We start from the raw sequence: 23,489 nt of genomic DNA, 5'->3' as shown, positions 1-23,489 counted from the left end.
GGCTGTTGCAATAGACAAGGTAGGGGCGCTAACCAACTTCCACAACCACTGGGTGAGCTTCAGTTGACACAAAGGGAAGCACATTCCTCAGCATGCGCAAGGAAGAGTACACAGCCTTTACTTTAGCACCTACCTGGGCTTCACTGCCATATACATCCAAGGTTCTTTACTTTCCTTGAAAACTGGACCTCGTCGCCCAGGATCCATGCGACTATTTTTGTTTTTCAGTCCTAATCTTACTTCCTGGTCCGACTAGAATTACCTCAGCTACAGCTTAATGCAGCTAAATCTGATTACATGCCATCCATATTTTACTCTCTTGCATGCACTGGTCAATTTTTTCAAATATCTCCACTATGTTCTGTTTCCACGTAGATCTGGGTATCATCAGCGTAGGAGTAGAATCTTAATCCATACTTCCTTCATATATCAAATAGTGGTTGAATATATATATTAAAGATCAGTGGTGACAATGCTGATCCCTGTGGGACTCCATCTTAGCCAAAGTAATGCTGAGAGAAAACCACCTAGTGTTACCCGCTGGGTCCTATCTTTTCAAAAAGGAACTAAACCAGGTTCTCCCGATTTTTCCCAATACGTTGAGGGATATTCTTGTGATCTATCGTATCAAAAGCTGCAGATAGGTCCAGCATCAACAATATTGTGGAGCCTCCCCTATCCGCAGCTTCTAGCAGATCATCCTGGACCGCCAATAAGGCGGTCTCAGTTCCATGAATGGGTCGAAACCCCGACTGACATTCATCCAGGAGACTCTTGCTTTCCACAAAATCCTGAAATTGACCACAGACCACTTTCTCTAAGATTTTGGTGGGCAAGCAGAGATTGGCTACTGGGCGATAGTTTTTAAAACTGTAGGATCTAAATTGGGCTTCTTCAATAGGGGTTTCACCAAGGCTCCTTTCAGGGCACTTGGTCTCTAATCACCCATATCATTGGGGTGCTCCACAGGAGACAGTTTACATGATCAAAGGCTGAGATCTATAAATGCACATAGACATGTCCCCCATTATAAAAATACTGTTTGCTATTGCCAAATGTTCAGGCATTCCCAACCAATTATGAAGGTGGGGGACCGAAAACCAGGATTACCCAAATCGTTATATGGGGTCTTGTCCTTTTTCCTTTTACCTAAAACTAGGGGTGTAAAGTTTTTTTAGATTGGTTCCACTTTTACGTCCCCCCGGCCCCCCTCAACTTTACCTAATCTGCTCTATTTGCACTGTTCACATGCTGCTGCAAGATCCAGTGTCCCGGATTTAAATCGAAGATGATTCTACCCTGCTAGCACCCTACTTAGCTTTTCTGCTGTATTTGGTGATTTGAAGTGCCCAATTTGTCCGTTTTTAAATGCAGATCCAAGACAAAATCCCAATGAATATAGGATATGTTTAGTGTTGAGCTCTTATAGCAAATTACCCCGTTATGTGGAGAAAAGCACAAAATAAATTGCGGTATTACACTGAGAAAGCTAAGTGTTCATGTGTGTGTACCTTGAGTCATGTCGTCCTGGTTAATGCATAGAATTCTCATCCCTTATGGTAGGTATGATTTGGAATGTGGCATGTGAAATTAACCTTTTCCTAAAACACGCAGGACGGGCTCTGACGCAATTGAGAACTTTTTTGCTACATTTTGACTAATTTACGTTCTGCTTTGAGAGTTTGTGGTCAACTAAAATATTTCAGTGCATGGCTTGTGGTGTGCTTGAATCTGCACTTGCTTGTATTGCTTGCTTTGTGATTCTGCTACATATATTTTCAAAACTTTTCTGGTTTTATTGTCACGCAAAATACGAACTCTTTGAATGTTAATCGCTTCCACCCATTTCAAATGAAACTTGGCACAAGAAAATGTTTAATTTTATTTCAACAAATTTAAATCACTTATTTTTCCAGGTATTAAGCAGTCCACTAAATGAAATTCATTAAAACCTTTTAAATTAATAGAATGTAATCTGACAAACGGCATAGGTTGCAGAAAATAACGTGCCTCCGTTGGGCATTTAAAGGGAAATAGTTTAGGAGCATCCAGTTGGAGAGTAAAAAGTTGACACTTGGTGCAGCTTGTTTAAACGTCTTAAATATTCATGCATATAATAGTTTCCCTAAAGTTAAACTGGGCTAATTTGGATCATGTACTCTTGCGGGTTGAGTAAAAGCATGCTGAAAAAACCTATTCAAATAGACTATGACCCATCACGAATAGTATAGATTGGTGCTGTTTGAGCATAAAATGTCCAAAGTTGGAAAAAGTTGGAAAAACTTGCTGTAAAGTCAACCTAAAATGGATTGATATTCCAAACATTGGGTGTCTAAACCAGTGCCACTTGTTGATTTTGTATGCACGCTGTGCTAAAGATTTATTCTGGAGTGAAGTGTTGACCGGGAATGTGTATTTATTGAGCTGTTTCCCTTTCACAGGGTGTGATTGCAGCAATGAGGGATGGGTTTGGTTTTATTAAATGTGTTGATCGGGATGCCCGAATGTTCTTTCACTTCAGTGAAATCCTGGACGGAAACCAGCTCCACATTTCTGATGAAGTAGAATTTACTGTTGTCCCAGTGAGTAAAACCAACTTCTTTGTAAAAACAAAAAATATATATGAAATATAACTATATAGAAATTAAACAAAAGTGAATTATGCTACTGATGCATCTGGGCCCCTTCTCCAGATTCCCGAGGTGTGTAGGCCGCATGATAGCTGAACACTATTTGCACAGCAAAAATAGAAATGGTAAAGGTGAGCCTGCCAGACTTGCTAAGTTAAAGGGTCTGAATAAGCTACATGCTTTAATTCTTGGTATCCACTGCTGCTGGCTGGATGTTCGTTCGGTTTGAATTTTCCCAGCCTATGTCATTAGGGTTCTCTCCTGGTCCCAGTTTATGCTGTTTACTATAGTATTCGAGTGTCATTCACAAACGTCAGTCATCCACCTCTCGGTGCATGTGGCCTGTACAGCCTAAGGGCACTGACCATCATCCACAAGAGCTAGCCTGCAAATGCAGTAAGCATGGGAGAAGTCAATCATAAAGACTGGCACATGCTCTCAAGCAAGTTTTACTTGTTGGTGGTTCGGGTGATGCCCAAAATGGATAAATTAGCTAGATTAAAGCTACAAAAAGTTTGCTCTTCCTCAGCAGTCACTTTTGATATCACAGGTAGCCAAAAACCAGCTACCGAGTCATTTATCGGGACCTGTGGGAAAATGTCTTCAGATTTGTGGTGCACAGTTCATTGCTTCCGACTTATTTTGTCACATTTCAAGCCTAAACCTTTCTTTGAAGTTAGTTTCAGATACGTTATTCAGAAAATTTACAGCCTTCCAGTTGAGCATCAGAGTTTTACACGCAGCGACTAGCATTGTGCATTATCCTGTGCTGCATGGGATCAGAGTGCCAGTCTTCTTTGTCCCCCTAGTAATAGTGGGCCCGTGACCATCTCTATCTTGATGTGCGAGATCTGTCTGTGTACCCTGCCCCCCAACATTTCTTAAACTTGATAGATCGGGGAAGATGTCAATCAGGGTTCACTCGCCAATGTTGAGATGTGGATCAGTCAATCGCGTCACAGGAACTCTTCTCAATCTGTCAATTGGCACCTTTGCGGCACAGCTGTGCAGACTGCTGAGACTACGCCACTGTGCGTCTCACACTGCGAAGAAAATCTGGTTTTGGACAGTGCTCTGCCTTAAATAGAAAAGAGGGTAGACACTCTCTGGGTTGCTGCTTAGACTGCACTGCCTAGTACACACGATTCATTAGTTCCTATCACAACTTGTAAAGAGGTGGAACAATCTGCTCAAGAATATACCCCAGGCACGGAAAGTAAAAAATGTATGCTCTCTGAAGGAAAATGTCCACCTTTTCAGCCTACCTGGCACAGGTTGCTAATGCAATTGCGCTAATGGCTAGATAGAGTACAGTGGGACCAAATGTACAACTTTTTGAAAGTGCCAGTGTCCTTAAGGTCCACTGTGGGCAAAATCCTAAATGAGGGGGAAGTAATCTGCTAATGTAGTAATCATTCCCTGGATGCAACTGATACAGCGGGCAGATTGAAAGCAGAAGACCGTTATCAAGAGGCATTCATGGTTAGTGGGCTCTGGTTTCAGGCCAGAAACTCAGGCAACGCTGATAGATCTACCCATAGAAGATGCACAACTTTTTAGCAAAGCCTTGGCTGATCTCATGAAAAAGCAAAAATAAGCATGAAACGATCAACTTTCAAGCCAACCTTACCAGCAGAGGAACATCAACAAACTATATAGAACTTTAACGCCCCAATCAATCTAACCGCTCAATGCAAACTTAGTACATTTCAAATACCAGCACATGGTACTCCATCAAAGTTCCCCACATCAGGTACCCAATGCCATTGTAGACATGACGGAGGTCAAATTCGGAGGCAGCTTCTTCCACAGAGCAATGGCTTTCCTTCCATGTCTCCCCAGTAGGTGGGCACTTGCCATACACCCATGGGAGGGAATAACATTGCACAAGTGGGTGTTGTCTGCAATCACAAACTGTGCAGTGTTTGTCGGAACGCTGCAATATCAATCAACCACCAAGACATGCACGCTACCCGCATAACATCTTCCGCTACTAAAGGAAGAAATTCAAATGTTGGTGAAAGAAGCAATCAAGGAAGCGTCTTAGCAGCAGTTAATTGTTCTTTTATTTATTTTTTCTCTCTTCTACTTCTTGGTTTCCAAAAAGACAAGGCATAAAGACCCAGTTCTAGACTTTAGAGCAGCAAACAAGAATGTCAAACCACTAAGGGTCAGGATGACATTGCTAAAAGAAGTAATACCCCTACTAAGAGAGGGCGATTGCATGGCGACAATAGATATGAAAAATGCATACTTGCATATTTCAATTTTCCCAGGCCATCAAAATTATGCACGCATCAAGGCGGGTCATAGGCATTTCCAGTTCAGTGCTACCTTTTTGGATTGCCTCGTCACTTTTTGTATTCACCAAGGTACTCCCAGCTGTGGTGTAAAATGTACAGAACAGGTTAACACCAGTTTATCCTTCTCTATACTGTCTAAAAACCAGAAGAGCGCAAAGCTGTGTCAAGATGCATAGCAGAAAGGTGCGGTGGGGGACACTCAGTCCCACCACATATGGAGAGGTGGTCAGCACAACAGGTAACTCACCTTAACGTACTAGAACTACTGGCATTCAAGATGGTGTTGCTTGTTTCAGAATAGACTGATAAACCAGTGTTCTCATCAACATTTTTTTGGGAATATTTTTAAAATGTTATAACACACCAAGCATTACAAATAATTAGGACTTCCATGTTCAAGTTTCACCACATAACATCACAGAATACTCTACCGTACCCCCCCTCCACCCCATTAACTTGAGCCCCTGTGACCATGTCATCAGCCTGTTCACCTTCAGGCGGTAGTGTTGCCATTCTCTTCTGTCGTTATCACTATAGTCGACCTGGGAGGAGCCCACCATTGAAGCCACCAGTTGCCTCCATTCTATTAGGGGTCCCACCTCCCCATCCCCCCTGCTGACTGCTTCAAACATGGCAGCCGTTTCCGCTTCAGCCCACTTCATGAGGTCAGCCCACCACAACTCTACCCTAGGCCTATGGGCTGCCTTTCAGCACATTGCAATTCTCTGTTTAGCCAGGATGTAGGCCAGGTCTTTCATCTTGCTAATCAGGTTACGTGGTCTAGGAAAAACCCCCAAGCATGCATGCCCAAGCTGACTCCACCTCCAGCGTAATGCCTTTACCTGCCAAGCGTGTCTTCAGTTCTGTCCAAAACCTCCCCACCTCCGGGCAGGCCCGGAACATATGTAACATCCCTGCTTCCTCCTCCCCACACCTGGGGCATCTTTGTGTCAAGAGGCCACCAAACCTGGCAATTTTACTGGGTGGTCAAGTATGCTCTGTGTGACATATAGTTGGATCTGCTGGAGCCTTGTGTTCCGGGAGACCTTCTTATACCTTTGGACTCTCTCCCACAACCCATCCGACATGGGTACTCCCACCTCTTCTTCCCAAACTCGCCGCAGTTGGAGCAATTCCTTCCCCACCTTGGTCCCCAGTAGCTCCTATATGCGGGACACCTCATGCCCACCCTCTGAGACGTCCTACATCGTCTCGATGGTGGCATCAGGCTGCTCCGCAAGCACCGCCGCCGGCCACCTGTCTCGCACTCGTTTAACGATTCTAGAATCGGTAATGTGTTGACCTTTATGTACCCCAGTGTCCTCTACTAGCCTCTGGAATTCCAGCGCCTCCCCCTCCTGCCATATATCTCCTAGGGTAGCCAGGCCCATCGGTTCCCAAGATCTACGGACCACTTATCAGTTAGGGATCCTCTCTGCATAGCACCACTAGCGACACCTGCAAGGAGAACGGAGACGGATATCCCACCATCTGCCATGCTCTGTGCCACACCTCCCAGCCAAGCACCAACAGCCTCGCCATTCCCCTTATCTTTGTTTTAGATAACCCCACTGTCTCTCTAAGGAAGTAGGGAGCGGCATCCATACACAACAGCCTGGTTTCAACTGTTTTTTTTCTTCAGGCAGCCACCTAGCCACATATTGCAGCTGTCCCGCCAAATAGTATAACTCAAAATTCGGCAGGTTTATACCTCCCCTGTCACATGAATTCTGTAATTTCCAGAGGGCCACCCTGTTCCTGGAGTTATGCCATATAAAACCCCTGCACAGGCTGTGGAGACTGGTGAAGAAGCGGCTAGGGATCACATATGGGATATTTACAAAAGAATTTAACAGTCTGGGCAGCAGCCCTCCCCATCATGGCCAGGGGTAACCTGGTCCAAAATGCCATGCTATTTGTAATGCTTCCAACTGCCTTTTCTGTGTTTGTGTTCCTAGTTGGTCGTGTGGTATGTCAATTCAAAGATATCTGAACGTCTCGGTTCGCCAGGGTATTGGCAATACCGGTAAGCTCTTTAGCAGGGCACGTCTGTATCGCCCCAGAGAAACTTACTGGAATTCTTAGGGTTCACAGCTATGCCGGAGAGGGTAGCGTATCGTTCCATCACCTCCAGGGTGTATTGTAGGTTCTGCGGGAAGCGCAGATACAAGAGTAGATCCGCATCTCATCATTATATGCTGATCACCCGCAGTGTGGATCCCTATCTCTCCATATTGTTGTCTAAGACAAACTGCCAATGGCTCCAACGCTAGAATATACAACATAGGCGACCAGGGGCAGCCCTGTCTAGTGCCCCTGCTAAGTTGCCATTTATCTGTGATAGTGGCGCCTGTTTTGACTCTCGCAATTGGGGAGCTGTACAACATTTTGACCCACCTAAGATACCCAGGCCCCATTCCGTATTCTCTGTCGCTAGCAGCCAGGGCCATCTTACTGAGTCGAAAGCCTTAACCGCATCTAGCGAAACAATTGCCAGTTCACCCGGGTCCTTCTCTGTTTGGTCAATAATATGGTGCAGACTCCTGTGATTATCTGTTATATTTCTACCAGGGACATAGCCCGTTTGGTCGGGGTGTATAAGTCTGCCGATGACTCGCTTAAGCCTGTTTGCTAGCACTGCCGTGAGGATATTGCTGTCCTGATTAAGCGTCGATGGGGGTCTATATGACCCACAGTCTGTGCTAGGCTTACCTGGTTTTAGAAGAGGGGTGATCACTGCCTCCCGAAGGAATTCCGGCAACCTACTGTGCTCAAACGCCTCGTTAAGCATAGCCAGCAGCGAGGGGGATCAACTCTAGTTTATAGGTTTTGTAGAATTTGCTGGGGAGCCCATCTGACCCCGGGACTTTACATGTGGGCAGGTGCTGAATCACTATCTCTAGTTCTTCTGAAGTGATTGGGGCATCCAGATCTGCCCGTTCTAAATAGTCTAAGGTGGGCAAGCCTATGTCTTCTAGTTTTTCCTGGATTTCTTGGTCTTTCCTCACCTGGATCCTTATACAGACGTTTATAATATCTAAGGAACTCCTCATTTACTCCCTCCTTGGTATCTAGGATCTGGCCTTCCTCCCCCCTAATTTCCCTGATCACCGGCTGTGATGCTTTGCTCTTATGTAGCCATGCCAGCAATCTGCCCGGCTTGTCTCCCCCCGCATGCTGTCTCTCCACATATTTCTTGTAGCTTAATTTACATAATCTGTCCCAGTACTCACTGCTAGCTTGTTGCAACAGTCTCGTCCTGACCCCATCCTCCTGAGAGGTGCCTCCCCTGCGCATTGTGTCTTTTAACTCCCTCTGTTTCCTGCAGCTCTCGTTTTATTCCACCCTGAAGTCCTCTGGATTTTGATATGGCTACGCCCCGCACCACCACTCTAAATGCCTCCCACACAGTTCCCATAGATCGAACACTCCTGGTATTAATATCAAAGTACTTTGTGATCGCCTCCCTCATTTCCTCCCGGAATCCCGAGTCATGCAAGGCCTCCGCTCTGAGTTTGCACGTCGGGATTTGTGCTCTAGGGGGTTGGTGTTGCCACTCTAGGACCAGGGGGGAGTGGTCCGAAAGCACTCTGGCCTTATATTCTGCGCCCCTCATCTCGCCTACTATCTCAGCAGCGGCAAACATAGTCTAGCCTTGTGTGCAGGTCATGTGGTGCCGCATAGTAGTACTGCCTGTCTGCAACTGCCTCCAGATATCTAAGAGTTCAAAATCTCTCAGCAGTGCCTGTAATACCTTTGCAGCCGGGGAGGGTTTGTCTAGTTTACCATCTGATCTGTCCATCCTAGGATTCAGTGTGCAGTTAAAGTCCCCTCCCCATATGATCATGCCACCCAGTAGGGGGCTAATTTTGTCATATAGGGTCAGAAAATAAGCTGCTGTATCTTGGTTAGGGGCATACAAATTTATAATGCTCACTTCCCAGTTTTCCAGCATCCCCCGCACTACTACCATTCTGCCTTCTGGGTCCCCCGTAGACTGAAACAATTGGAATGGCACATTAGGTGCTACCCCTTTGATAACTCCTCTAGCGTAAGCAGAGTATGTGGCTCCCGTAACGCTCCACCTCCAGTTTCTCCCTGGTAAGGTGGGTCTCCTGTAATAGTGCTATGTCGAGCCTCATCCTTCTTAGGTACATCATTACTTTATTACGCTTCAGGTAGCTATTGAGGCCCCTCACATTCCAGGTGACCACTCTAAGGCAACCCGACACCATTTATACAATATCCCGCCTCCTCGCTCTGTGCTCCATCCCGCCTGATATGACTCCATTTGGCTCGTTCCCCACCCTCTTCCCACAAACTCCCCACCCCCCTTTCCCAACAACAAACCCCAACACACCACCCCGTCTCCCCCTCACCCCACCCCAACAAATGCCTAGCTCCATCCCTGGATCTCAGGCAACCCCGCTTTTGGTCCTGCCTCGGAATGCCGAGGACAGGAACCCAGCAGGAGGTCACCGGACAACCGGTGACCGAACTAAGGTTCTCCTTATGGGGGTATGAGGGATTGCTCCATAAGGCTCCTGCGCTTTTATCAAAGATCACAGTGCTAACTGATAAACACACTTATACCCCTAGCCAAGCACGCCCATAGGCTATGTCACACACTATAATCAAGTCCCAGTGTCTTAGGCTGCGACCTACATGGTGCCACATATACATATTACTTATTTTCTCCTTCTTCCGTCTGGATGCCCGACTTTTGGGGGCAGCTCAAGCCACCCCATGGCGTCTTCTGGGGTTTAAAAAAACAAAGTTCTGCTCTTGTGGAACACCTTCAGCTTTGCCGGGTAGAGCAGCATGTACTTGTGGCCAGCCTCACGCAATCTTCTCTTCACAGTCCCAAAGTTCATGCGACTACGCTGTACCCGCAGGGTATAATCTGGGTATGCAGTTATGTCTGCCAACCCCCTTTGTATTGTTCCACACTTCCGAAAGTGTTCGAGGATTTTTTCTCGATCTCGGTAGTTTAGGATCTTGGCGATCACGGGCCTAGGAGGGGTTCCCGGCAGCGGCCTTCTCATCAGAGCCCTATGCACCCTTTCCACTGCAAATCCCTGTGTCAGCACTCCTCCGGTTATCTCCTGTAGCAGCATGGATTCAATTAACTCCGTAGGGTTTGATCCCTCAACTCCCTCTGACAAACAAACAATGCAAATGTTATTCCTCCGGGCGCGTCCTTCCGCCTCCTCTGCCCTACTTTCCAGATTACCCATGCGTTGTACTAGGGCGTGAAGTTCCGATTTATGAGTTGCACAGTCCGCTGTGTTCGTGGCCACCTCTTTTTCTGAGTTCCCCGTGCGTTCTGCCAGTGACCTGACATCTTGCCGGAGAAGATTCACCTCCTCTTGCACCGGCCCAACTTTGAGCTCTAGTGTCGCTTTCAATTCGGTCATAGCCAGTCCAAGTTTGGTCTCCCAGGCAACTTTCAGGTCAGCAATTGCAGCAAGGGTCTCCTGGTTTGTGCCCATGGTGACTGCGCCCCCGACGGGGGTTTTGTCCTTGCTCCTAGCACCTTCCGCACCTGGTGATCTGGCGTTTTCATCCAGCGTGGGTTGCTTGCCCTTTGTTCTTAGAGGTTTGTTAGACATTGTCATGCCAGCAACATGTAGGCGAGCCCCGCTGTTTGTGGCTTCTGGCCCCGGCGAGGTAAAACTGCTATTAGCGTCCGGGCCACGTAAGGGCTGCCTTAAAGCTGCTTGCTGCTTCAAGGAGTGGGCTGTGTCCTCCCACGAATTGGTGTAAGTTTATTCAGGCTTCCCGAACTCTGTGCTCCAGCCCCAATTGGACCGGGCCTTTGGGCGTCTCTCCACAGCTTACACAGCCCCCCTGGTGTTTCGCTGGCCCAGCATGCATCACCACAGGACTGCACAGGATACAGTCGCTTCCTGCCCCATGGAGGTCACCTTTCTCGGACAACCTGTATCGTGGGTATCCACGAGCCCCCATACCAGCCCATGAAGCGGGCCTTGTCATACCACATAATTCGAGCTATTCTAATCTCTTAAAGCTGGAGCCCCATCGGCTCTATTTGCCTGCGTGCTTACTGTGGCGTTCAATGTGGAGGCCACAGCGCAGCGCCCTAGCCAACAATGTCACCAGGCGCTGGAGGCCAGATCATTAGCCCCGTCCAGACTTCCTGCCCGCAGTATCACCAACCACAGTGCGGCATGTTCGTATGATTGGGCCATGACACTTGTGTCCCCCACTCAGCCGGAGCAATCCGAAAGAAATATGCAGCTCAGTAGCCCTGTGTGCTGCAATGGTTCGAGCCCCTGTTCTTCAGATCAATTCGTAGCTGCGGGTGCCTGCTGGGGATCAATTGCGCTCTGTTTGTCCAGCGCTGCCCCCACCTCCTCGGGCCTCTCATTGCCGACCAGGGCCCCGGGCATCCGCAGGCTCCCCAGCGGCATCACCAAACGCCACCACCCGCAGCGCGCCAGTCAGGGCCTCTCCCACAGCCGGCTTCGCCCACTGGGCCACAACGCTTCTGGGGGCCCCCGCCCGATCAGCAACGCCGCTGCCAGCTAACCAGCACCGGGCACGGAGCTTGGAAGGCTCCGTCGTCCCACGCGTAGACGTCGCCACAGTCCGGGGGGCAAGCCACCTCCGCTGCACTCCTCCACGACCTAGCTCACCAGCACCCCTCGCGGGCTCCGGCGCCAACCACCTGACACGGCAGTGTACTATCCCGCCAGCAAGGGTCCTCCGCTGGCGTCCACGCCAAGCTCCACTCGTCCTTCCAGGCATGGTCTCAGCTACGCCTGGTCTGCCATCTCTCAACAGACGCTGCAGCCAGATTTTATGGCCCATTGTGTGCCATATGCCATTTTGGCGAGTCCCGAGACGCACACATCACAATTATTCTAGTGTCTGTACCATGCTCGCTCGGCAACGGCCCTTATTACACTCCGATTGTGCCCCATATATTCATGCTTCCTTGGGTGTGCGGCAGGCACATGCAGCACAGTTTAAGCACCTACATGTCCCAGGATCAATGTCGGATACGTAGGAGCCCTAGCAGAACGCGTCCACTCAAGCGGCCATGTAGCCACGCCCCCCTTAAACACATCATTTATGTTTTAGACAAGGCAGGCAGAGAAACACTCCATGGTGTACTAAAACATTTGGCAGTGGTGCCTCAAAATTCAACCTATTCAGACATAACATATTTCAGTGGCGCACAACTCGGGCAGACAGCCTAAGCAGAGTATTGGTGCAGGAACAGGAGTGGGAATTAAGGAGTGGGAATTGGACCAGAACACTCAAACATATGTATTCACTATGCAGTCAGTGCAGTGTCTCTCTTTTGCAACGGCAAAGAACGCACAATGCCCAAGCTATGCATCCAGATGGGATCTCTAGCCAATGCATAATGAGCTGGCCAGAAATGTGTTATCTCCGCGCCCCCCCACCTCCCAGCTGCACAAAGTTGTACACAAGTTGCACCAGGAACAAGTGGCTATGACACTAATTGCACCAATGTTGGCAAGGTAGCCATGGTTTACTCATCTGCAGGACATGTCACTATGCCCACCATTGAAACTACCAATCTCACACTATCTGTTAACCCAACAGAATCAATTAACAAGTCAACGACTCATTCAACCAACTTGGCAGCTGGGCTCCTGAAGTCATAGCTTGGTAATTATTTTTTTTTATTTGGTTTAAATACTTATGGTTTCGAGACACCTTTGCAATAACAATTGAAATCAGAAATTAAAAACAGTTACAAATAGTACAAATTACACATTAGTAAAATCATGCAGTGGAATTAACAATCATTTCACTTGATTAAGATACCAATTCAGTTGGTGAGGAGTACATTAGCAATACGTCTTTGAACTGATAATGTCTAGCGAGGGTTCATTACTGCTAAGTATTCTTGATTCAAAAAATTAGGGCTCCTGGTTGGGAGCCTATTCCACCCAGGAGGATTACTAGGAAACAAAAGTTACAATTGAATAGGTCCAAGAGAAAAAGTGCTCACAGAATACTCCTGATTTTTTATGAACCGCTGCATAAAGAAAGAATTACTTATTCATACTGTGTAGAATCAATCTTGCTCTTTATCTAAAGTTGTACAGTTCAGCATAAAATAGACACTCAAGAGATGAACATCAAAAACAGTATTCGACCGGAAGTACAGAAAATATTTACAACACACAAAACCAAAAGTTTCTTGGCACAACAACCACTTTGTGTAAGACAAACTCAACCTCAGGTGTCGTTGGCCATGAAGTTCACATAAAACTAGCAAACACAAACAGTTAGACATTTGTAATATCGCATATAAATTTCAAGGACACAAATAGTTTTCTCTGTTAGGCAGTGTGAATATACTGCAGTTGGGGGTAATGTGTCTACACCGCGGTGTTTCAGCCGGTTCTAGGTGGGCTTGATGTGCCACATCTGGTGTATGGCCTTCATCAGGATGGGGGTCTGTACTGTATGTCTGTGCTATGGGTATATTCATGTCCCTGCAAAAATGTCTCCTGACAAGTTGCTTTTTTTGAGGAGACATTACATTGAGTATGCGGGGGACACCCCGCAACCCCTGAATTTCTTTTATACATTTTTATTTAATAGGGGATATGGGGTCCTCCCGCAGCCCGTCACATATGTTGCCAGTGGCTTTTCCTTGTGACATTATGTATGGGGACATTTCCTGATAGCAAACTTATTTGGTCGGGAGCAGATTTAGTTTAAAGCGCAGCATATCAAATCTATGCTTTCTGGAGGGATGGGGTTTGAAAGAGCTTTTATTTCATACCATAGGTGATAAATATGGTAATTAAAAGATGAGCCTCTATTCCTTATCCAATCAGATTCACTGAGTAGCTTTTTGCAATTAATCCAGGAAACCATAAGGTCTTGTGCGTCTAGATTATAGGTTACCAAAATCTTCAAAGAATCCTGCACCCAGTTTCTCAAAACTTTACAAGTTTTTTTAAGCAGAACATGGCGTAATTCAAGCATCAAACTGTTTTCTGGAGGTTGCACCATTACTTTCAGTAGTTGCAACCTCTTCCAATCTACATGACCTGTAGGGAAATTGGGTCGATCTTTTGTTGGATTATTGCTATGGGAGATCCCTTGGGTGACGAGAGCAACCTCTTTCCCAATGATTGCAGTCTATCCCATTGATTTGTTAATAGACCGGAATTTGCTCAGTAAAGTAAGCATGGGATTGTTGTTTGATGGTAATATTACAGTGCAGAGAATCTTCAAAATGTTATATCAAAGACGATAGTTCAAATTCATTAGTTTGGTCATTCAAATGCTATTTCAATAAAGGGAAATAATTCTTCATCTGGTGTGCAAAGGGTATCAGTCCCATGACTGATCTCAAGCTAACATACCTTCTCCTTCTGCTAGACTCTGGTCTGTTCTAGAATTCACTTAAGGTGAACTTAATGGCACGATAAGTATGCACAACACAAGATTTCTTGGTGGAGCGTTCCAGTTACCAAAGCATTTGAGAGGGCTAAAAGCATGTACTCACCAGTAGCTCATCCACCACCAGACTGGGATCTAAACATTGTGTTAAGTAAAAGTATGGATCTACCTTTGGCATCTATACATTAAGCTTCTTTATAGGACCTTACCTACAAGGTGGCATTCCTTGTTGCCATTATTTCCATCAGAAGGATAAGTGAATTACAGACCGCATCTGTGTCAGAATCCTTTGTATCCATACACAATGGTTTTAAGGACGCACTGTATATTTTTACCAAGATTAATTTCAAAATGGCATGTCTTTCACGCCATATAACTGTTTGTTTTCTTTCAAAAACCCACAGAACGGAGTGGTGGGTGGCGGAGCACTTCATAAACTTGATGAACAAAGGGCCATTATTTACTGCCTTAATAAAACCGAGGTGTTCAGGAAAATAGACCAGTTATTTGTCTCGATGGCAACAGGAATGAAGGGGGAATCCTGTCACTAACGCTACAATTGTCAGATGGCTCTTTGGATGCATACAACAATGTTGGACATTGTCCAATAAAACTTTCTTTCATCCCAAAAGCTCATTCTACACATTAAAAGCGAAACACTTGCATTCATTGCTAATGTACCGTTGCAAGTAATTTGGAAAGTGGTCACATGGAGCTTAGTTCACACAACTCTATTGGGTTGATCCTCTTTGCCACGCTTCGATTCTCAAGTGGAACATGCCGTATCAAAACATTTGCACCTGCCCCTCGAGTGCCTCACTGCTTTCCGGTACTGCTTTCTATTCTATGCATAGAATAAGACTCCACCAAGCAGATTCAGAAACCTTTAGAAAACAAACATTACTTAACCAGTCATCTTTTTTTTCTTTTGCGTCTTATCTGCTTAGTCATATGCACCTACTCATCATCCCCTATTGGAAGCAAAGGGCACAGTTCATAAAACAAGAGTATACTAGTTTACTCCCTCATGACACACAGAATTCTTAGATTATTGACGTGTGATAGAGCATGGGTAACTGTACACGTAGGCTACAGATAGTGTTACAGGAACACCCATATTGCAGCCTTTCGAGTTCAAAAACAAAACCAGATGTAATACTCGGCACAAATAACTGGATGTCGGCCTATGCATATCATGCAACTCTAAGCAGATAAAAGCCACAGAATATTCTTTTTGATAAAAATCAAGGAATTCAGGGAGCTTGATCCAGAGACCAGGGCCAGGCATTGAGAATAGTTGACTCCTTTTTTGGAACATCGTGTTGAAGGAACAAAAGACACTGATTAGAGGACCACACAACGATTTGTAAAGTAAAATGTGATTTTTAGCAGATACTTCAGTGGCAGTCCATGGACAAATTTTAAAACCAAGCTCAAGGTTTTGGAGGTTCTTGTTGAGAAATGGAAAGCCAGTGTAGCAAACATCTGGCCATGGAGGAAAGAGAATTTCAGAACGTTATAGATCCTGACTGCTGAATTTTGGGTGGTTTATGCAGTCATCGGGCAATCCAGTATTCAAACATTGCCATATTCAAACTGAGAATTAACCAGGAAACCCACCAACAATGTATGAGTCGTAGGTGGAAGAAAGATAAGAATCTACCAGCGCATATGCAAGCAGTAGAAATCCCTAACTATATCCTTAACTTGAGAGGTTGTTTTTGTTTCTGGGTTCTGGATGACTTAGATTCTTAACCTTTGTTGCAGGCATGGTACAGAGGTCCAATATAGGTCGTTCGGTTCATCTGATAGAGGATCCTTTCGAAGGTGAGAAGGGCCAAATAACAGTATCTTAGATGGATTTAGTTGACTTGTATTTCTCCGCCACAGTTAAACGTGGAGAAAACAGGACTCAAGCCGAGAGATTCTCCTGAGGGCCAGACACCTTGGGAAGCATTTGGAGATAAGAAAGTGGATGGATGTCAAATTTATGAATGATGGCCAACCAAGGAGAGATGTAAATATTAAAAAGCAGAGGAAATGGTGTGGAACCCTGAGGGACTCCACATTTAATCATAGAAGAAAAGCTAAAGTAAAAGGGCTGAGCTCACCTGCTTGGAATCTGTAAAAGGAAAATACAAAACCAGCACAGAGTGGAACCTAAAATGCTTAAGACTTGGAAGTCTAGAAAGAAGGATACACTATATCAAATATGGCCGATAAATCCAGCATCATTAGTAATGACGAATGGCCATAATCAGAAGGATAGTAAGTCATCCCATGTGGAGACTAAGCGGTTTTTGTACCATGCCTCGGACGAAAATTATATTGCAGTGAATCTAGAATCTTATTCTCTTCAACAATGGTAACTAATTGCTGAGTCACCACCTTTTCATCTTGGCGATCCAAATGAGACTGCAATTGGTAGATGATTAACAATTTTCACTGTCTGAGGAGAGGCTCTTAAGTAGAGGTTCAAATAGAGAAGATTTAAGACTATGTGGAATCACTCGCTGTTGAAGAGAAATATTGACCAAATGTGTGATCCACTTAGGCTTCCTGACCTGGTGCAAATCTCATCTATCTGAACTGGAATGTAAATGCTTAAACCTCTATAGCATGTGAATACCCTATTCCTAAAGTACTGTATTGAATTCAAATGTGGGTTTCGTCTGAGCTCTGTATTGGATTCTGTTAAGGGTTGCGACTCGCTCTCCTGAAAGCTTTCATGGATCCAGTAAACCTTCCCAAGAAGGAAGGCATTTATTAATTGGCTAAATGGACTGAGGGTGCCATTCTTCTGGGATAAGCAGATGAGGCTAGTAAAATGTTTAACAATAGAGAAACTTTTTCAGGCAACCTAGATTCACATGCTTTGCATAGGCTACCATCTAGTGACTGTGTCTTAGTATTAAGTTTTTTTTTCTCATTAATTGAAATGCTAGGCCAGGGTTGCTAGGGCGGGGCAGGTAAAATGGAGGAGTTCCCGTTGCACTATTCCCTACCGTATATGGGGACACCTATGAACCCTCACGGTTCTTTACTCAGATTTATTTTTTTCTTTTTCCACCTTTGGTTGGTCATATGCAAGCAGAGTAAAACGCCCACTGTACTCTCAACTGCTTCCTTGTTTTGTGAATCAATCCTGAAAAATCACTAGTGTTAAAAAGTGGAAGAAGCAGAGAGTTGCAACAGGCATACAGTATGGAATGTGGGGGAGAGCATTGTTAATTTATAGTAGAATGACTCTAAATCCCATTTCCTTAGCAATCCAGGCTGCACTTGATTACCAGACCACCCATGAAGAACACTGTTTTGCTGAGTGTAAATCGAAGTTCCCTTGGAAGTACACAGTGTGCAATCACTACCTTCCAAGGGATCATGCTGAAATCGAGTGTCCAGTGTGCAGTGCAGGGGCTTTAAGCCCAAAACATGTAAAGCACAGAGTTTAGCGCCATCTGGGCAAGCTATGCAGTTCATGTCTGGTCTGGTTGAAACCTCTTCCCCGTTTGATACCCAAGTCGAGTGAGTGCCAAGGTAGAAGTCTACCAACAGCCAACAAGAGGTACCAGTGAATAAAAGTCAGCCCCCCATTCCCCCCCCACCCCCTCCCCCCTGCTCCAAAGGACCAGAGTTGAGCTTGTCTACAGAGATGTTTTTGACCGCTTGCGTGCGCACTGACCTATCAAAGCACTGAACGTTCAGGTTTGACTTCACTTTATGCATTGGGCTACGGTATTGAGTACCCTCTACACTGTTGCCAAAATACATAAATACCATCCATGTGTTAAATCACGTAAAGGAAAAAGCCACCTCAGTGGATAAGAGGACTTCCCACAGTAAAGGACTCTGCAGGCACATATGTTGGAGCAAGGTGAACCCTCTTTATGAATTCCCAAAAAAAGCCTTTTTATAATTTTCAGCCTCGGACTGGGAGGAGGAAGAGGATGAAGAAGAGGTGGTCAGCAAAGGGAAATTCCCTTTCTCTTCCTGTCTTGATGCTGAATGTTTGCACTGCACAACCCCAACAAGTTTGCGACACTCATTTTATTGCAACTGTGCCAAAAGTAGGATTTTCCAAAAGACAAAATGTGTTGCTCGAGCAGCAGGAAAACCCAGATGCTGAATTTGTGAAATAAAAAATTGAAACCCATACAACACCTTCATATCTTTTTAGATGTGAATGACCAAGACTGATTGTGTAGATATCCCGTAGAAGTATCCCAAGAAGAAAGACAGAGGAAATCTAGAGGAGTACCAAGTGAACTTGCCCACAGATGTGGGACCTCAAATTATCACCTACCGTATAGAGTATCAAACTGAATACACTTCGGTGCTAAAAAGAGCAGGGGCGTGCTTACTAGCCAGGTGCAGGAATCAGACAAAGATATCTATTTCATAGAATATGTCCTTGATACAAACAATTTCTCAATACATTTCACTAATGAAGTGAGTAAAAATGTACTTGGCGCCCTCTGTGCTTTGGCTGTCCGCTACTAAAGCAGTAAATACACGTATTGAAAATGCGAATGCAAGCGTTGATTGAACTGAACACTCAACTTTGATATTTTTTTGATAGTCCTAATACGGTCACCCTATGGCAGGGGTCTTCAAAGTGTGGGGCTAGCTCTGCTAGAGGGCACAGATATCTGGTGTGGGGGCTTCTGCCTCCTTCAAATAGAAAGGCACTAACTGGGTTTGCTAGAAATGTAAAGCATTTCTTGCATGGGGTTGGGGGTGTGATAGTGTGATAATGTTTTAGCTACTCCTATTAGTTATGAAACTACTGCCCTATGGTCTTGTCTGCCTGTACCCCTCCTAAGCCAGGATTGCTCAAACACAAATGTCACTAGGGGAGCCAAGGAAAGGTTATGTAATGGCAGTTTGCCAAAGCGGGCGATAATTCCACACCCCAAATGCTTGTAGATGCCTCCTAAAAGACTTGTGTCTTTTTGTATCCTCTGCCAGGGATCTCATTACCTCTGTATGCTGTTCTCTTTACGTATGAAATTGGTGCCATTTCATGGTAGGTTTGCCTGTGATCTGATTCTGTTCAAATAGTTTGTTTCTAAAATTGTCTCCGATCGTCTCATTGGATACCACTTCCGTCTAGGTTAGGAAAGAATTACTCTCCAGCTTCTGTAAGGGATCAAGAGTAAGACTGACACAGAAGTATGTTAAGTGTTATAGACTTTATTTTCAAAATAAGAGGGTTGGGGTGGGGGAATCCTATGTATCCCCAACTCGAAAGGGATTTCCCTGCCTTAACAAAACTAAGCAACGTCTGTGTTGGGATGTTAACAAAAAGATCGTCCTCTGACCACACCCTAAACTAGCCCTTACACTCTAAACTCAATATAATGTTCACCAGGGGATTCACAAGCTATCACTAGTAGCTTTTCTTCCAAGTCCCAAAGCACATACACTTAACATGTCAAAAGGAAAAGAATAGCAAAGTTCCACCAGGAAAGGGTTTTTCCCCTTCATCTAGATTTCTTCTGGTAATCAAAATGTCACTAAATCGTGGTTAACCAACACTTCCTCAAACTGTTTCCATTGGGTTAAGAGTTCCTCTTGGACTTCTGGTATACTCTTACCAAGATATGTGTGACTTACTCATTTACCCTCCAAAAGGGGTATGCCTCCTTCTCTCAATACTTGTTTACAATTTTACATTTCCAAGTGTTCTTTGCTTGCCACTGTTGGTGTACTCTCCTGCCAGGATGTTACTATTTAACACGGTTCAAGTCTGGTTTCTTTCTCACTCCTGGTGTACTCTTCTATGTGAGTCCAGCCTCACTGTTTGCCTGGTTCACTAACCTGCTAGGCCTTTTGTCCTCAGATTCTTTTATCCACAATATTATTTGTCGAATATTGGGTCGCTGATCCCCCTTTTACCAAAGTTCATAGCACTCAAGTTTTGGGCTATTGGCCCTTTTTTTTACCATTATTGGAGTTCACATTAACTTTTTTGTTTTTAATGCAGTGCGTCGCCAACCTTTTCTCAGTATTTGTAAAGATACCAATTTTATCGAAGTTCGCACTTTGCCTTCCTTGCGCTACGTCTGTGACACGACATTCACTTGCTGGTGCTCTGGTAACCCATTTGGCTTCCCTGGGCTCACCAGACGTCTTTCGTGTCTCTTGCACCCGTTTCTGTGTTCGCTGGTTTGCTGACTTTGTGCATCCTGTCAGCTGAGCGGCCCTCACGTTGACTCTTCCTGCAGCGTACGGCTTTCACTGCTGTTGGCAATCGAGCAGTGGGCTTCTTTCGCTCTGCTTTTCCCACAAGCCTCTTGTGTCATCCACAATTCTTCTTTGGCTTTGCTGGCATTCAACATTCTCATCCGCAGCAGCACCCTTCACCAGCTCCATTGGTTTCTGCCTCTCTCGCTGATCTCTCAGCTTTGGCAGATTTAAGCCTCCTGGCTTTGCTGAACAATTTCCATAGACTAGTCCGCTGTGTTGGTTTACTGGTTTACCGGTCTCATCTTCATTGCTCCATTGCTTTTCCTTGCCTCCAGTACAAAAATGCGGGGCGAGGGGAGGAGGGGTTAGGAGGGTGTTTACAGTGATTGGGCATACCTATATATATTCATCTATATGACTGTAGGCCATATAGGTATGTTGTATAAGTGCATGCATGTCAGAAATGATGGTTGGGTTATTTCAATTGCGTGTTCTTGTCCCTCTGGTCTTTCTTTTGCCACGTGGTCCTCCTGCGGATAGCCACCCCCCAGTGGCAAGGTTGCTAGATTTGTCACACTTCCCTCTGCACCTCAACCCCACAAAGATTGCCTAAGGTTCGATTGGATTTCTCCGGTTTTGTATCAGCTTTGTTAGCTCCCATTGATTATCGGGAGTTAGTTCTAGCTGACTTGTCTAGCTATTAGTGGTTCACCCACAGACTCCAATCTATCTCGACAATAAAACTGATATCTGTGGGTCTTCGCATTGGAGTATTTGAAGTTCAAAGTTCATTGTTTTTCTCTTTTTTTTTTTAAATTTTTTTTTCTGTTGCAGCGGTTGTGCTGGAATTCTCTTCCATCTTATTTGTCCATTTTTTTTAAATTTAGAAAAGGTGATATTCTGTTACTGCAATAAAAATGTACATTTAATGGCACATTTTTCGGTTTTGTACATCTTTGTATAGGTGCATATGGTTTAAATCAACCTTTCACACTACACACTTAAAATGAACAAATTATACACACATGTTCCAATATCAATTAATTTTAGTGTGATTCGTTCTCTAAATATCAACATTGAGACTTAAACTAAAATCATTGCTATAAAATCAGTAAAAATTTCAGTTCACATGTAATCAAGGGATTATCAATTTATCTTTCACAAATTGCCAAATATGAAACACTGCAGCAGTTATGACCAATGATTCCACACACAAAACTGCACTCCAAAATGTATCGGATTTGTAGCCTCTTGTATGAGGGCATGGCACACAGTTTCCACATGTTTTTCACAATATATGAAAAGTCTCATCGCAAGGTAAACCCCTCCAAGCACCAGTATTTCCCAATACAGGTAAGATTTCAAATCTTAAGTACAATATAAAATGTATCAACACTGGTGATGGGGTTTTGGTTAGATAACTGTGGCATCTTTTTAAACTGAACTTGATGTGTATAAAGTATATATTTTCGCCACTCAGCTAGGTGAAATAAGGATTGTATATGATCAGAATATCGAGATTATTTCTCAAACCCAGACACACAAATCGGCAGCAAGCTCAGGCAGACCAGAGTCCTATGTCTTCAAAGTGGTTAAGCACCACAATCCCCATATCTTTAAACCAAATACTCCTCGTTCTCCTATGAAAGTGTCCCAATATAAGGCTTGTGACGTTAGCTTAGAATTTGCAGAGTCCAACTGGTGTAGGATTTTACCAGATTTATCTCTTGGTATTAGGTAAACTACCTTTTAATATAGGCCTGTACTACACAAGTTGGTAGTGACTCAGGAGACAGGCCTATCTTAAGATGGGTAATGTGAGCTGTACAATGAAATCAGTAAATGCAGGTGTCCAAGTAAACACTTACACTTAAAGTTATAACATACATACATACACCCACAAGCATAATGAGAATCTTTAAGAAGCTGCAACTGATATTAACATTAATCCCAAAGTTAGGATTCTATTCCACGAGGGCACTAAAGCAAGGGAGTACATTTTTCAAACGTTGTACATATTTCAGAACATTTGAGGTCGGAAATAACTTTTTGTGATCACTGTGTTATAAGGAGGAACGTTTTTCCGATGAGAACTTAATTTGTAATTAGAAAAACTGATTTTGCCAGAGGGATGTAGGCAGTCTTTTATCCCAGCAATAATGGTGTTCAGCAATTAAAACATGTAAGGGAACAAGCACTGCCAAAGCCAATAGGTTCTGAAGGGGGCGTTTAGGGAGCCAGGTCCGCTCTCTGATGCTCTTAGAAAATGTTTTTAAAATAATTCAATAGAAAATCACAAGCTCAAGAGGAGCCACCTTGAAGCACAAGCTGGAAGGCCCGTGCAAGTGAGTTGAGGTTAACTCAAAAAGGCTTAAAATGGTACTCCCCAAGCTATGAAGCACTACAATTGGCAAATGGTAGATGTAGCCCAAGCCCCACAGTACATGTGACCTGTAGAATTTGTTGGAGCTGGATGCCTTCCTGTTGCAATGTAGTAGACTCTTGTTTCCGGTCCTTGGTTGTGGTGACGAACAGGGAGGACGTCTGGTCGGATTCTGCGGCAGTACTCGTGAGAGAGGGGCTCTGCAGCAATGGATTCTCCTTGATTCAGCTGCCTTTTGTGGTTTTTGGCACCTTTTTCTCAGTGCCAAAAAAGAACACACCTCTACGGTTAGAAGATACTTGATCCATCCGTCATGGACTCTAGTGAGGGTACTCTGGCTGAAGATTTCCTACTTCTGTAGGGTCCTCTGGATGCCCACGAAGCTTTGACCAGATCCGCTCTTCCGAAGACAATGCAATCGATTATGGTTAGGGGTCCCCGGGCATTGGGATGCTGCAGCCTTGAAAAGTTACAGCAAGTCGGGCGTTGCACCAAAATGGAGTTTGTCCCAAGGCTAGTTGGTCCCACCATCCTAAAGTAGAAAGTCATCCCTTGCGGGTCTTC

The 23,489-nt window shown here is 44.8% G+C and overlaps 1 protein-coding gene across 6 annotated transcripts in view; it reads left to right on the top strand.

The window, feature by feature from the left end:
* The window catches only part of CSDE1 (cold shock domain containing E1), a 1,384,522-nt gene that overhangs the window by 611,826 nt on the left and 749,207 nt on the right, over window positions 1–23,489 (top strand). For 3 of the 6 annotated variants that reach the window (XM_069633408.1, XM_069633407.1, XM_069633406.1), the window contains one exon: window positions 2,442–2,582. The exons of the other annotated variants lie outside the window; for them this stretch is intronic. In XM_069633408.1, coding sequence (XP_069489509.1) covers window positions 2,442–2,582 — 141 coding nt within the window. The remainder of the gene's footprint in view (window positions 1–2,441; window positions 2,583–23,489) is intronic. 6 annotated transcript variants of the gene reach the window in all.

The sequence above is a fragment of the Ambystoma mexicanum genome, chromosome 13 (assembly GCF_040938575.1).
Source record: "Ambystoma mexicanum isolate Mex_15411 chromosome 13, UKY_AmexF1_1, whole genome shotgun sequence".
Lineage (NCBI taxonomy): Eukaryota > Metazoa > Chordata > Amphibia > Caudata > Ambystomatidae > Ambystoma > Ambystoma mexicanum.
This window is presented reverse-complemented; position numbering and strand designations above follow the sequence as displayed.